General features: G+C 39.8%; 1 protein-coding gene across 3 annotated transcripts; it reads right to left on the bottom strand.

Moving 5' to 3' along the window:
* Nucleotides 1-6720: 6720 nt before the first annotated feature.
* On the bottom strand, nt 6721-15632 carry SDHD (succinate dehydrogenase complex subunit D). Of its 3 annotated transcripts, XM_068988308.1 has the most exons (4): nt 15449-15592; nt 12614-12730; nt 11111-11255; nt 6721-7672 (listed from the first exon to the last, which is right to left on the bottom strand). In XM_068988308.1, the coding sequence occupies exons 1-4, from the start codon at nt 15498-15500 to the stop codon at nt 7507-7509; spliced, it is 480 nt and encodes a 159-aa protein (XP_068844409.1). In that variant the 5' UTR covers nt 15501-15592; the 3' UTR covers nt 6721-7506. The 3 variants fall into 3 exon arrangements, with proteins under 3 accessions (XP_068844409.1, XP_068844411.1, XP_068844410.1); XM_068988310.1 differs by lacking the exon at nt 11111-11255 and having other exon boundaries at nt 15449-15632; XM_068988309.1 differs by lacking the exon at nt 12614-12730 and having other exon boundaries at nt 15449-15619.
* Between the last annotated feature and the right edge of the window lie 7 nt (nt 15633-15639).

The following is a 15639-nucleotide window of genomic DNA, read 5'->3' as shown; positions in this document are numbered from 1 at the left end:
GTGTGGATCACAACAAACTGTGGAAAATTCTGAGATGGGAATACCAGACCATCCTACCTGCCTCCTAAGAAACCTGTATGAAGGTCAAGAAGCAAAAGTTAGAACAAGATATGGAACAATGAACTGGTTTCAAATTGGGAAAGTACGTCCAGACTGTATATTGTCACCCTGCTTATTTAACCTCTATGCAGAGTACATCATGTGAAATGCTGGGCTGGAAGAAGCTCAAGCCTGACTCAAGATTGCCAGGAGAAATATTAACAACCCCAGATATGCAGGTGATACCACCCTAATGGCAGAAAGTGAAGAGGAACTAAAGAGCCTCTTGATGAGGGTAAAAGAAGAGTGAAAAAGCTGGCTTAAAACTCAACATTCAAAAAATGAAGATCTGTCCCCATCCCTTCAAGGCAAACAGATGGGGAAAAAGTGGAAACAGTGACAGACTTTATTTTGGCGAACTCCAAAATCACTGTGGATATTGACTGCAGTCATGAAATTAAAAGAGGCTTGCTCCTTGAAAGAAAAGCTATAACAAACCTAGACAGCATACTAAAGAGCAGAGACATCATTTTGCCAACAAAAGTCCATATAGTCAAAGCTATGGTTTTTCCAGTAGTCATGTACTGTGAGAATTGGATCATAAAGAAGGCTGAGTGCCAAAGAATTGATGCTTTCCAATTGTGGTGCTTGAGAAGATTCTTTCGAGTCCCTTGGACAGCAAGGAGATCAAACCAATCAATCCTTAAAGAAATCAACCCTGAATATTCATTGGAAGGACTGATGCTGAAGGTCAAGTTCCATTACTCTGGCCGCCTGGTGCAAAGAGCTGACTCAGCAGAAAAGACTGTGATGCTGGGAGATATTGAAGCAAAAGGAGAAGAGGGTGGCAAAAGATGAGATGGTTAGATAGCATCACTGACTCAATGGACATGCTGCTGCTGCTAAGTCGCTTCAGTCGTGTCCGACTCTGTGTGACCCCATAGACGGCAGCCCACCAGGCTCCACTGTCCCTGGGATTCTCCAGGCAAGAACACTGGAGTGGGTTGCCATTTCCTTCTCCAATGCATGAAAGTGGAAAGTGAAAAGTGAAAGTGAAGTTGCTCAGTTGTGTCCAACTCTTCGCAACCCCATGGACTGCAGCCTACCAGGCTCCTCTGTCCATGGGATTTTCCAGGCAAGAGTACTGGAGTGGGTTGCCATTGCCTACTCTGCAATGGACATGAATTTGAGCAAACTCCAGGAGACAGTGGAGGACAGAGTTGGGGTTGCAAATAATCAGACACGATTTAGCAACGGAACAACAATTCTCTCAGGTAAATAGTACATCATCCTTGGATACCTGGACAATTTCTCAGACAGAGAATGTAAAACATTGGTCACCAATCAAAAACACTTTAAAGTATTTTTATACATTATAAATTGACCACCAATTAAAGTGTTTAGTAGAATGTTCCTATGTCCTTGTAACATGAGTGTTTACTGATGTACATCAGTTCTTAAGTCACCTGCCTTTTATGGTCACTGAAATCACCTGTCTTTAAGAGCACAAAAATTTATTGCTATGATTAAAGGTTATAACTAGATGGATAATCAAGACTAAACTAGATATTGTGCTGTACTCAGTCAGTTCAGCCATGTCTGACTCTTTGCAACCTATGGATTGTAGCCCACCAGGCTCCTCTGTCCATGGGATTCTCTGAGCAAGAATACTGGAGTGGGTTGCCATGCCCTCCTCCAGGGGATCTTCCCATCCCAGGAATCAAACCTATATCTCTGGCATCTCCTGCACTGTAGGCAGTTTATTTACCCACTGAGCCACCTGGGAAGCCCATTAGCACACCAAGGTCCCCTAGACCTTGTTTCTATTAGTCCATGGTAACAGAATGTGGAGAAGCAAGCCTACAGATCTGTCTCCTGACTACCTTCATAAGGCATGTAACTGGTCTGTTATCCACTGCACACAGGCCTCCTGAATGCATGGTTTCTCCAGCCCTGCATAGCCCCTTAAGTTGCTGCTGTAAGTGACATATGCAGTAAGCAAGGGCACCGGTATAAAGACAAACGCTAACTGAATAGTATCAGAGCAGCATGTCACATAGCCCCATCAAGCACAGGATATGAAGTAAGTGTAGAACAGAACCAGAAGAAATCATGTCCTAGGGAGGGCTGGTAGGCACTGTGAGTAGGCTGTGCAGGAGTGCCCTGTGCACCAGCAGGAAGCCAAGAGATGCACTCTATACCATCTTTCTACCAAGAAATGGGACGAATGGGGTCTGACAGGAAAACAGTCTATCCCTAAATAAAAACAGAGCGTGGTTCATGGACTCTGAATGCACATTTATGGCACAAAAGAATTTTAATTCTGTTTTCATAAAGCAAAAATCGCAAGTCTTCATGAGTGAATTTCACATTAACTGGCACTTTATTTTACTTAAAACCTAAACATTGTCAGTTTGGAAAGAAACCCACTGTGATATATAGCAGTCCCCATTTAAATTCTAGGGTTTCTTCTTTTGATACTTGGCAAAAATTTTTATCCAAGAAACAGGATACATATAGATATTTAAAAACATGAACCATTAGGGAACAAAATAGGAAATCAAGAAAGATTTAAGTTTTGGCGGCCTTTGCTTTTTGTTCTTTAAAGACTGTTGTTTAAAGACTGTAGCAGAATAAAAGGATCACTGGCTCCCAGTCTCCTAGAGATAACAAGTGATGAAACTAAAAACAAACAAACCCATATCCCCAAACAAGGTCAGGTAACCTCAGTTTCCTGACCTGCCCCATGGTAAAAAACAGAAATACTTTTAGTAGCAGTTCAGAATTCATCTTTATCTCCTACCTGCCCCCTCAGTGGAAATTTAAAGTCATGACTTTTTCAGACATCCATATTTCTGTATATAGAATATAAAATTGTATTAGATGACAACTGATTTTTTTTAAATTCAGGTAGAGAAAGAAGCAATAACTTTTAACTAAAACCTTCAATATTTTTTGATTGCTGTTCAACTTGCTACCATTTAGCAAAAAACAAAATTTTCAATGTTTCCTCAAATCTTATTGCTTTACGACTGTAGCATACCCTCCATTAAAAAGATGAAGCAGATATATATACATATATATATACATACACACACTAGATATAGTAGGTGCAATAAAAATATACATAAATTTGAAAAAACTGAAATTTGTCTATTTCTCAAGGGAATTCTTACAGTTCATGAAGGTAGAAAATTTAACAAAATAATGTTTGCGTAACATACTAGAACTAAAATTTAAAGCTAAAGGCTAAAGCTTTAAATATATCATATATTTGTATATATATAATCATAATATATGAAGATATATGAAGATTACTAAGCAAAAAGACCTTATAAATCATTTTTACAGGGAAAATTAGTAGTAGAAAATAAGATTTATCTTTAAATATAGTATTTGTGCCTTTATTATTCTCTTGAATTAGTCTTTGCAAAAGTTCTTCACTTCTAAGTTTCCTGTGGTATATATTGTCACTCTAAAGCAAAATGTTTTCTTGTATTCTGGTATCTTTGACTTAAGCTTTATTTTTAATAACCAATATTCTCTGATAGGCTTTTTCTTTTTATTTCCTAAGCTCAAAAGGCTTAAATTCAGAATAACAGAATTGTTAAGAGTTCTTTTATATCTAAACTTTCTTTGGAGTGTCTTGGATGACTATAATGTTATTTTCTTACCTCATGAAACGAGAGATACTAAAAATAATTAGGTCTGTTTTTGTATCCTTTGTAGTTCGATTAGCTAAAACACTCTATGAGCTGAAACTTTAAAATATCCCAGAGCTGTACTGCGGGATACAGATGTTCAACAGGACTTGTCTTTCTTTACTAAACTATCTTACCTAACCTCTAACTTCAGACATTCCTATGTTAAACCATTCTTGTCGACGTGCTTTATGTGATGCTTACTCAAAATTAGGAACTACATAAGCTCATTGCCTTCTATAGTTTCACTGTCTGCTTCTTTTATAACTACTAACTACTGTTCCAATTAAAATCTAACTGCCTTTCTTCCCCTTGCTGATAAAGAGTAATTTCAGTATTGCTCAACAGCTATTGCAAAAGCTGCTGTAAAAGGTATTCAACATTCTTAGGTGTGTCATAGCAAAGTAATACCTAAAATTTAGTCTGTCATATTGACAAAAAACATCAAGAGTACAAAATCTCTTTTCCTGGGTATCTCACAAATCAAAAACTTAGTGACCTATCCCTCCACTGAATGAGTTAAAGTGTCGCTCAGGCATGTTTGACTCTTTGTGACCCCAAGGACTGTAGCCCACCAGGCTCCTGTCCATGAAATTCTCCAGGTAAGAATACTGGAGTGGGTTGCCATGCCCTTCTCCAGGGAATCTCAACCCAGGAATTGAATCTGGGTCTCCCGCATTGCAGGCAGACTACCATCTGAGCCACCAGGGAAACCCCTCCACTACCATATCTAATTTTCCTTCAAAATTTAATGACACTGCTTCTCATTTTTCATAATGAAAAAGTTGAGCATAGCCTCCCTCCCCCTTTTCACATCCCAGTATAATTCTTATTGATTCTAAGTTCTAAATATATCTTGAATTTCTTTTCACCCTACTATGGTCTTCAGAATTCATTATATTTTCTGGATCACTGAAATAACCTGTTTCCTCCCTCAAATTCACAGCTGCCAGCATAACCTATTTAAAATAAACATGTGATCCTGTCTTTGGCATAATTTACAATCTTCCATGACTTGGGTGTTCTCAAGGTGGTCTCAGTTATTTACCATGGCACAGAAGGTACTACAATCGCTCTCGGGTGCAGTCGTACCAAATCATGTGCAATCTTCTGTTTATCTGCCATCCATCCTCCAGTCACCCAGCTTTCTTGGCTACGTATCCATTCCTCATCTTTCAGAATCCAGCTCAACACTCTTCTGTCTCCCAGGAAATTTGCAAGCAAATTGTTTCGTTATATCCCCATTCAATGTACTTTATTACTGCACATATTACACTGTGCTGCTGCTGCTGCTAAGTCGCTTCAGTCGTATCCGACTCTGTGCGACCCCATAGACAGCCTCCTACCAGGCTTCCCCCGTCCCTGGGATTCTCCAGGCAAGAACACTGGAGTGGGTTGCCATGTCCTTCTCCAACGCACGAAAGTGAAAAGTGAAAGTGAAGTCGCTCAGTCGTGTCCGACTCTTAGCAACCCCATAGACTGCAGCCCACCAGGCTCCTCAGTCCATGGGATTTTCCAGGCAAGAGTACTGAAGTGGCAGTCATTTATCTGTTGTCCCAATTAGTCTATGAATTTCTTCTGAGATAAATTCCTACCTCTTTCACCACAGTACCAGGCATGGTGCCAATTATAGAAGCTACTTAACACCTATCAAACCAATGAATGTTGACCTCTACCTTTAAAAGTGACTCCTACTTTCCACCACCGTCTTCTACATACATCTATCTTCTTACACACCCTTCTGCCTCCAGTTCACCAACCTTCCTGATGACACCTAAATTATCTCTGAAGCACAATTCTGATCATGTCCTGCTTAACCTCAGAAACTTCCTACTGTTGTCAGCCCCTGCCTCATCTTCCCTCCTGCTCCAGCAGTTCATAGCAACACACTGATTTTCCAAAGTGATAGGTGAGCTTCCAACCTAATTACAAAACTGAGCAGGACTAGGGGCAGGCGTTACCCAACCAGCCTCGACTCTAACATTCAATCACCATCTAATGAAGCTCATTAGCATTCAGTTCAGTTCAGTCGCTCAGTCGATCCAACTAGGATCTGATGGTATTGGTGATAGCTACAAGATTCCCACATTACTCAGTTACTGCCCTCCTGTTTTGCTTCTATGGAAAATTCCATTTCTCCATTCCATTTTACAGCAGTCAGGTACTGAGGGGCTGGGTGGGGATGGAGAAATGACTTTAAGGGGAACACTGTCTATAGAGATTTTAAAACAATAATGAAACAGACTAAAGGTCAGTCTGCTTTTTATCATCATCATGAGCAACCAACTCTGAAGAAAGTCAGTAGTAAAAAATACTCCTCCCCACCAAGACAGACCAGCCCACCACCACCACTCACTGACAAAGCACTACTATGCAGGCACCACCCCCTTCTGAAACCTTTAACCTGCCCCCAGACAGAATTAACCATCTCTTCCTAAATCCTTAATACACATCTGAATCTCCTATAAGATTGAAGGCATGTTAAGGGGACCTCATCTTTAACCTCCAGCATGAACACTTACCTTTCTAGCCACCTCCCCTTCAGTAGTTTGCCTCAGTTGTGGAATAAGGTCCTCAGTAAGTGAAATGCACCCACTCCCATCTAATCTATGTTGCTAGATGAAACCATCATGCCTGACACTCATTCCTTAGACCAGACTAGCTAACTGCACACAGTATATAATTTGGATATAAAGGCTGGCATTCACAGAACACCATAACCTGGACCTAATTTAATCCCTACTACTTAACCTTAGTCTCCTCACACCAAACTACTTACACTCAGTATATTTCTGCCTACTACATGAAAGTCTTTTTTGTATTACAGCACTTTGTGTCTAACTTACCTATCTGCTAAACTCAGAAAGAAATTAAAGGAAATTCAGTCCTGCTTCAGAGCCATATATGTAACAGACACTCAGTTCTACCGTATAAAACTAGGAACAATTAAGAAAAGAGTAGAATAAATTTTTATTATGCAGCGTTTTATTTTTTAAAAAAATTACCTTCATGGAATACATTTTCACAGTAGAAATTCCCAGTGGGAAAACAACAACTTATCACTTTTAATTTTATATTTGTGGACAGATTATTTTAGGACAAGTAAAATAAACACATTTGAGGATTAAGTCTTGGTTTAGAATCTGTAACAATTTGAAACATCTATAAAGGGACCTCTTTCCTAAACAGAACTGCTCTACATTCAGAAACTCTCCAGGCTCTCCTTCCTAGGATTTAGAAATCAGTAATGTGAAATATCAGCACTTCTAATTTTCAAATTTCCCTAAGACATGTAACCATCAGTAACTGGTATCAAGTGAACAGAGGGGGAGGTTTACAGAAACTAAACACTGCCTAATTTTCTGCAGTCTTTACTTATGAATTAAGTCTTTCCCTTTCTCCATCATCCTAGGACAAATACAGACGTTTGATCAGATATCGAGAGTAATAAAGCTGAATTCCCTTTAAGAGTTTGATCAATTAAAAGGCAAAAAGCTCATATATAATGTTCAGTTATACTATGAGACTTGTGAAAAGCTGAGACACTCCATTAGCTCCCCAGAATACATAAATCAGACTTATAATTTCTTAAGATACAACTTCTCTCAAATCTTTCTTCAAAGATTAAATTCTAAAAACAATCAGGTGATTAGGAGAAGAGGTTTGTCTCACCAATGTTTTTCCTTCTTATCGTGAGTTGAAATGGCATGACAGAGCAGAGGCAAGGAGGTGTACAATCAATTCTCAAGGTATTAAGTCTAAAAGGTCAGAGCTTCCACAGCATAGCCACAGCTTTGCAGATGCCCACATCATGATAGTTGAAGTAACAGAGCCCAGCAAAGGTGAAAGCTGAGAGCACCAAAAGGCCTGTCTTGGCAGCTTTCTGCACTGCATCTCCATGAACATAGTCAGTAACAACTTGTCCAATGCCCCTGAAGGAAAAAAAAAAAAAAAATCACAGTACAAATGAAAAGCCACAAGTAATGTCAGGTTAGAAGGCTATTCAGTTAACTTGGCTGCAAAAAATAATCAGTCAAGGTCAATATGCAATTCATGGTAACAAGTGCGTGCTAAGTTGCTTCAGTCATGTCCAACTCTTTGCAATCCTACAGACTGTAGCCCAGTAGGCTCCTCTGTCCATGGGATTCTCCAGGCAAGAATACTGGAGTGGGTTGCCATTTCCTTTTCCAGGGGATCTTCCCAACCCAGGGATCAAACCCGAGTCTCTTAAGTCTCCTGCATTGGCAGGCGGGTACTTTACCACTAGCGCCACCTGGGAAGCCCATAGTAATAAGAATCATAACCAAGATGAAGGAAACAAATGTTTCCTAACAATATAATAAAAATACCTTCCTATTCTTCAGATTCAATTTCCCAGAGTCATTTATATGAGACAGTAACTAATTCCTACTCTATTTACAAAAACTTGTTTTTTTTTAAACCAAAACAAGTGGCCTACAGAGTTTTTCATTAATTCAAAAAGAATTTATTAAGCAGATTATTATGCGCTAGAATCTGTTACAGATGTTGAGAATACACAAATAAGACAGTATTACTACCCTAATGGAACAAACATTCCAGTGAAGAGAAAAAAAAAGTACATAGGTGCTATGAAGGAATATTTTAGAAAGGATGGTTTGAATGCAAGGAACATTCCAAACAAAGGTAACAATGACCTTAGAGTCTTTGAGGAACAGTAAAAAAGTTATGTGGCTGAGAACAGGGAAATCAGAAGGCAGGCACAGATCACGTAGGGTCATGAAAGTCATAACAAGGAGTCTGAATTTTACATGAAACACAATGGGAAACCACAGATGTGCTTTACGTAGGAAGTGACCTAACTTTACTTTTTTAAAATAACAGCTCTATTGAGATATAATTCACGTACCATAAAATTAAAATTAACAATTCTGTGGCTTTTGGGATACTCACAGAGTTGTGCAATACCATCACTGTTTAATTCCAGAACATTTTCATCAAAATAAACCCTGTATGCTTCAGCCCATTACCCAACCACTAATTTATTTTCTGTCTCTACAGATTTGCTTCTTTGAGAAATTTTATATAAATGAAACCATATAACATGTGGCCTTTTGTCCTGAGTTTTTTTCACTTAGCATAGTATTTTAACAGCTCAGACATGCTGTAGTATGGACAAGCACTTCAATCCTTTGTATGGCCAAATAACACTCCTTTGTAAACATATATTTATTTATCTATTCATTAATTGAAACATCTGGACGACTTTGCCTTTGGGGCTAAAATAACACTGCTCTGAACATTATGCTACAAGGTTTTGTGTGGATGGGGACATATGCTCTCACTTTCAGTAGGTATACACCTACAAGTGAAACTGTTGTGTCAGATGGCAACTCTCTGTTGTTAACTCATATTATAACTCTGTTGTAAAAACTTGTTAGACCTGCCAAACTATTTTCCAAAGTATCTGCAATGTTTTACATTCCCAGCAGAGATATATGAGGATTCTAACTTCATGACCCTTGTAACAGTCCATCTTTTTGATTACAGCCACCTGAGTAGGTGTATGATGGCATCTCAGTGTAGTTCTGATTTGCATTTCTCTAATAACAAACACATTTTTTCGTGTACCTTTTGCCATTTCTCTATCTTCTTTAGATAAATGTTAATTTTACCCTATAAAAAGGTCACTTTGGCTGTATGTGGTGAATGGACAGTGCAGGAAGAAGGGCAACATGAACAAAAATAGAGAACTAGTTAGGAAGCAACTGAAGTAGCTGAGGCAAGGCTGCTGGCTTAACTTGCCTTAAGCTACGGTGGTGACAGCAAGGATATCAAGAAGTGACAATTCAGGCTATGTTGTGAGGACAGAACTAAAAGAAAGAGCTGATGGACTGGTGGCGGGGTTAAGACAAAAAGTAGCATTTAGAATGACTCCTAGGATTTTTGGTTTGAGCAACAAGACTTAATTCAATTATTGAAGAACGGGAGAGAAGAAGCTTTTGAGGAGAAATTGAGAGATTTGAGGGCAAGAGTGATTTGAGGCAATATTACATTGGGGATGCCTACTAGATATCCAAGCGGACAACTGCAAATACTAAGTCTGCAGTTCAGGAAAAGAGGGCCATCTGAAAAAAAAAAAAAAAAGAGGTCTATCTGAACTCACCTGGGGGAAGTATGTAGGCAGAGAAATTTAAGAAAGCCAAGAATGGGCCTGGGGTTCAGATCTTCATTATTCAGAGGTCAGACAAGAGGAGGTGCTGACTGAGGAGACAGAGAAGGTATACAGAGCTGGTGGGATGGAGAAAAACAAGGTACGGATGGTGTCTAGGAAGCCAAAGAAAAATTACTTAAGAAGACATCACTCAATTAAGTTGAAAACTGCCAAGTTTAAGTGGAGAACAAAGAATGGACAACTGGATTCGGAAAAATGAAGGTCTTTAGTGATTTTTGTTGAGAATAACTTCAGTTAAATAGTTGGGATAAAAGCCCAATCAATGCAGGTTTAAAAAACGGGATGCTGAAGAACTAGTGCACAATTACAGACAACTCTTTCAAGTCTTTTTTGTGTTACATGTTAAAAAGGAGAGAATTAATAAGGTAACTGGAGAAGTCAATTGCAATTTTTAACATGTATGACTTTAGGACTTCCCTGGTGGTCCAATGGTTAAGACTCCACACTTCCACTACAGGGCACGTGGGCTTGACCCCTGGTTAGGGAATTAAGATAAGATTCCATATGCCACACAGCATAGTCAAAAAAAAAAAAGCATGACTTTAGATTTATCTTTTATTCTGATTTTTCATCAATTTAGATTCATCTTCTTTCAAGATACACACGTTAGAGAAATCCTACTGTACTTGTGATCTAGTATTTCAAGAGCAACTGGGATCATTTACTGTGAAAGGTCTATCTGGTTGAAGGGTTATTCTAACCAATGCTTGCTAAGTAACAAAACTAGGTAAGCAAACAACCCCTTTAATACTATCAAGAAAATGGTTCTGACAAGTTATTTAACGTCCCTGGGATTTAGTTTCCACAGAGGTTAAATAACAGGGTTGGCTAAGATACTCCCACAAGTCCTTTCAGTTCTAACAATCCAAAAAACACCTCCCCACCCATGACAGCATACTGTCCTTGCCAAACCACATAAAATGGGCAACTCCAAAAGCAATGCTAAGTTCAAAAGCCTCTCAGATATGAAAAGGAAGACATCTTACAGGCACATAGATACACAAATTTGGGCATATAAATAGTTTACGTATGTTTTATTGATCTCTTCAGATCTTCAGTATTTTGAGCAACTTCTCCCTCATATGCAATTGTGAGATAAGCTCACAGAAAACAAACTGCACAGACAAGGTAGCATTGGAAGGACTGCTGTACTTGCCAGTGACTGTGGAGAGTGAGGGTTGCGGCCAGAGAGTAGTCCATCGCAGAACAAGGATTCAAATAAGCAGCTGGAATTAGGCCCAGGAGCAAAACACTGACAACCCTCTCACCAGTCCAGTGGAGAGATGCAGCCTTGGAGCCAGCTATAGAAAGGAAGGACAAGATTCCTAAGAGTTTCAGGGGAAATACACATCTCAGTATTTTCCACAAACTAACCCAGACTAACAGAACGGCAAACAGTATGCATTTAAGATTTAACTCTGAGCATAAAGTGGGTGAGAGAAAGGAGGTAAATGAGAAAGATGCAAGCTCCCTTCTCTGAAGTCTTTCAGCATACGGTTTCTCAAAGCCTACATATATTAATTAAAAGAGAGATCCACTCTGCTTAGAGGCAAGAAGATGGATGAAATATCGTTGCACAATTACCAACCCTGGACTTCATTATAATAGACAGATACCTTATAAATGTAAGCTGGTGATACCTGAGGAATTCCTTTAAAATATCAATATGATTTTACACTTAATCTTTCTAAGTAATATTAAAAATCCTCCCAAAAGAAAATTAAGCCTGTCAATTAAAAGAGAAGCACAGTTCTAATGTCAACTTTTAGGATTATGGTTCTTCTGTTCTGTTACTTATAAATAGCCCAATATAGAGAAGAGCATGACACTTTCTTTTAAACAAGTAAAAACAAAATGGGCTTTAAACATCTCTTTGAAAGCCTCTTTTTTTTTGGGGGGGGGGGTTACATACCCCTTTGGGAATGTTTTATTATCAATGGAGTTAACGTCCTGGAAAAATGCACATAGATACATACGTTACAAACTATGTACACAACCTTGGGGACTTTCCTTCAGTCCCATGCACCCCAAGTTAAAATCGCTCTGCTAAATCTAACTGAACAAAGTTCATCAACAAAAACTTTTCAAAGATAAAATAATTCTAAATAGCAGAAAAACTATACTTGCTTAATTATTCATAACTCAGAAGCGGCTTTCAAGTGACAGGCTTAAGAATCAAAAGTCTTTATAAAATACTGATGTTTCTAGACTTTAAAAATGAAAACAGTTACCTCATTATTCTCCTATGGATTTTCTAAGACTTAACAATACCAAATAGTATTCATCCAAGAAATAACATGATTTTAATAGCAACCTAAATAAAAACAAGCATATCATTATAGCTATAAATATACAAGATTTTAAAAATTGTCTGCTATTCTAAATTATTCAGATCTGGCTCCTCTCCAATAAATAAAGGTAACTAAACTACACTGAACAGATTCCCCCTACAGAGCTATTTTAAGAAACTTAAACATTTTAAAAAGACTTAGACCAGAAGGTTCTGTATAAGTGGAAATGGCATCATTCAACCATGCTAGCAATGTGTGCCCACAAGTGTAGACTAGGTCTTCACTCGACAGTGGAGCCAAGAGTTCCCCTCAGAGAGAGCAAGTCCTGCCAAAGGCATGATAACCAGCCCAGACAAAGATGCACATACAATGGTGGCTGGGTGACAGGTGAATATGCTGTGTTCCACACCATCCTTGAGCAGGTCGGTCCTGGAGAAATGCTGAGACAAGAGCTGGTCTGACCACTGGGGTTCGGAGGAACAGAGCTGAGGAAAGAGACATCAAGGGAATCATAAGCACCTTTCCTGTAACAGGACTTTCTAAATGACCACAGATAAGCTGCTGCTGCTGCTTAGCTGCTTCAGTCATGTCTGACTCCGTGTGACACTATGGACTGCAGCCCGCCAGACTCCTCTGTCCATGGGATTCTCATTGTCATGCCCTCCTCCAGGGGATCTTGCCAACCTAGGAAACGAACCCGGGTCTCCTGCATTGCAGGCTGATTCTCTACCACTGAGCCACCCAGGAAGACCCATAGGTAAGCTACTTAACCCCAAATAGGGAATAACCATCTAATCTGTAAAATGTGGATAGCATCTATTTCACTGGGTTCTGTGAGACTAGACTAAGCAGCCATGGAAAGACTGATAAATCAATGAACACTTCTGCAAAAAGGGCTTCACTTTGACCAATTCTTAAAAATTAATTATGGCTCTTTTATCCTTTCACTCATCTACTCATCCAACAAACTTTTACTACATACAAAATTATGCTCTGTACAACAGCAAGAGAGATAAAGACAAAGTCTTTGTCTTCAAGTAATTCAGCCTAGTTTGAGAGATATCACCTTCTTTTTTAAGATCAATTTCTGTGCTTGCACGCTTGAACTCATCCCCTTCTGTCCTCTTACAGATCTTGGTTAAAAAATAGACAGACCTAAGAACACCCAAGCCTATCAATACTGGCTATGAGACAATGGACAATTAAGTTAAATAGACTCTCCAAGCCTCAATGTCCTCATTTGTAAAATGAAAACATTGGTATTTACTTCGTAATACTCTGCTGAAAATTAAATAATATATGTAAGATGTTCAGCCTAAGTCCCACAGTGTTATAAGCACTCAATAAAAGATAATTTCTCTCCTGTATCTTTAACCCCTCCTTTCTTCCTACTGACCATTTTCCCTCAATTGATGTAATATACTTAACCCCTCTCTCCATCCTATGTCCTATAATGCCCATGCACTCTTCCCCTCCTTTCTTCTCTTTCTAAACATGCTTCTTTAAAGTGCTGTCTAAATCACCTTGACTTCCTCACTTCCCTAAAATTCTTCATGGCCTGCAACTCGTCCTTATCCACACCAAAGCTGCATTTATGAATCACCAATGTTTTCATGTGGCCACATCCAACAGTCTTCATCTTATTGGGCCTTTCTGCAAGAGGCACTGGTGGCCGCTTCTCCCTTCTTTTCTCTGACAGAACTCTCTTCAGCTTCTCCCTTTGATTCTCTGATCATATCAGTCTCCTCCTGCCTCTGCTCTTAAATGCTCACCCAGGAATCCATCATCTGCCCTTTGCTCTCCCTGCTGCCTAGGCCCACCCCTAGACATTTTGTCCACTCAACTTCTAGAGCCTTTAGGTTGGTGACACTCAAGTCTGTATCCCCAGGCTTGATCTCTCTCCAGTTTCAGAAGTTTGAGTACCTGCAAGCTCTCTCCCCTGAGCTATCCCACCTGGTCCTCAAACTCACTATGGCAAAAACTAAAATCACCCTTCAACACGTTTTCTCATTCAAACTTGCCTCTCATTTCCATGTTCCTCATTTTATTTAATGATATCCCAGTCATTCATCAACCTAAACCAAAAATCTGGAAATCATGTAAGACTTCCCTTCTAAATTCAGTCAAATACCAAATCATACTGATATAACTCCTTAGCATTTCTTGAGACTCTTAAGTACTACTTTCCAACTTCAGGACCTCACCATGCTTGCCTAGACTACTACAATAAGTGTCTCAATTCATCTCCTAACTTATGTCTTAGCTTGTCCCATCTACCATGATGGCCATCTATATCCACAGTTATCAAGGTGGTCAATCTAACTGCAAATCTGTGTCAAATGTTTCACCGGCTCCCGTTCACACAAAGAAAAGTGCATACTCCACATCAAGACAAATTTTTCTGAGATTTGATTTCAGTTTACTTTTCCAGAACCATCTCATTCCTCACCTTGAGCTTCATGTTCTAACATCCGATTTGTTTTCTTTCACAACAAGCAGTTTCTATGCCTTTCATCATTGCTTCTGCTCATCCCACTAGCTCTAACTGTAATGCCCTTCTTCCTGTGGCCTTCCCTACCCTCAAGACGCAAATCTGGCACAGCTCCTTCAGCAAGTGAGACGGGATAAACCTTCCAAAACACAGAGCTAGTATAGTCTTCTGGATTGGCATACAACTTGGATACTGTGCTGTGCTTTTGTTTTCTGTAATATTATGCTTATATGGTTTTCCTATAAAAATGGAAACTCTTTAAGGGTTGGAACTACGCTTTCTCACATTTTTAACCCAATCCTACTACAGTACCTTGTATAACACAAACGCCCCCTCAATGAGTATCGAACTGAACTCCAAGGAAAACGACCAATACGTAAATTGGAACTTAAACACTGACACTCTTTTCTGATTCAGGGTGGGAACAATCCAAAGACAGGGAATGCGGAGAAAAAGAGAACTCGTGAACACAGCCACTGCAGGACTATAACTTTCAGGCTACTCCCATCACCACGTCAGCCCAGAGCAGGGGAAATAACGCACTCGGGTGGACATCTGGACCCGAAGACAACGCTGGTCATGCTGTGCCAAAGGAAAGGAGGGACCCCCCCCCCCATCCCTGTTGAAAAGGTCTCACCACCCAGCAGACGAATCCTAACCGCATCCCTTTCCCCGGCTGGAGGCTGTGCTAAGAACCTCCGGGTGCCCTCACCTCGCCCTTCTCTGGCGCCGCAGAGGACACTTAGCCTCCAGAGAGTCGCCATGTCGCTCTGGAAGGTTCAAGGTCAACCAGCAACCCGGAAGCAGTCATACGACAACATCCGCCCGCGACGAGGAAGAAAACATGGAAAAGGAAAACGCCGCGTGAACCGGAAGTTGGAATTGGCGCGGGCCCGCCGTACA

Source organism: Capricornis sumatraensis, chromosome 16 (assembly GCF_032405125.1).
Source record: "Capricornis sumatraensis isolate serow.1 chromosome 16, serow.2, whole genome shotgun sequence".
In the NCBI taxonomy this organism is placed as follows: Eukaryota; Metazoa; Chordata; class Mammalia; order Artiodactyla; family Bovidae; genus Capricornis; species Capricornis sumatraensis.
Note: the sequence above shows the minus strand (reverse complement) of the source record. Positions and strands in the feature narration are given on the sequence as shown.

Coding starts and splice junctions, on each gene's coding strand:
- SDHD (XM_068988308.1), bottom strand. CDS start 15,500: ATGGCGACTCTCTGGAGGCTAAGTGTCCTCTGCGGCGCCAGAGAAGGG. Junction 11,256..12,613: donor CCTGTCACCCAGCCACCATT/GTATGTGCATCT, acceptor TCCTTTCTATAG/CTGGCTCCAAGGCTGCATCT. Junction 7,673..11,110: donor CTCACTCTCCACAGTCACTG/GCAAGTACAGCA, acceptor TTTTTCCTTCAG/GGGCATTGGACAAGTTGTTA.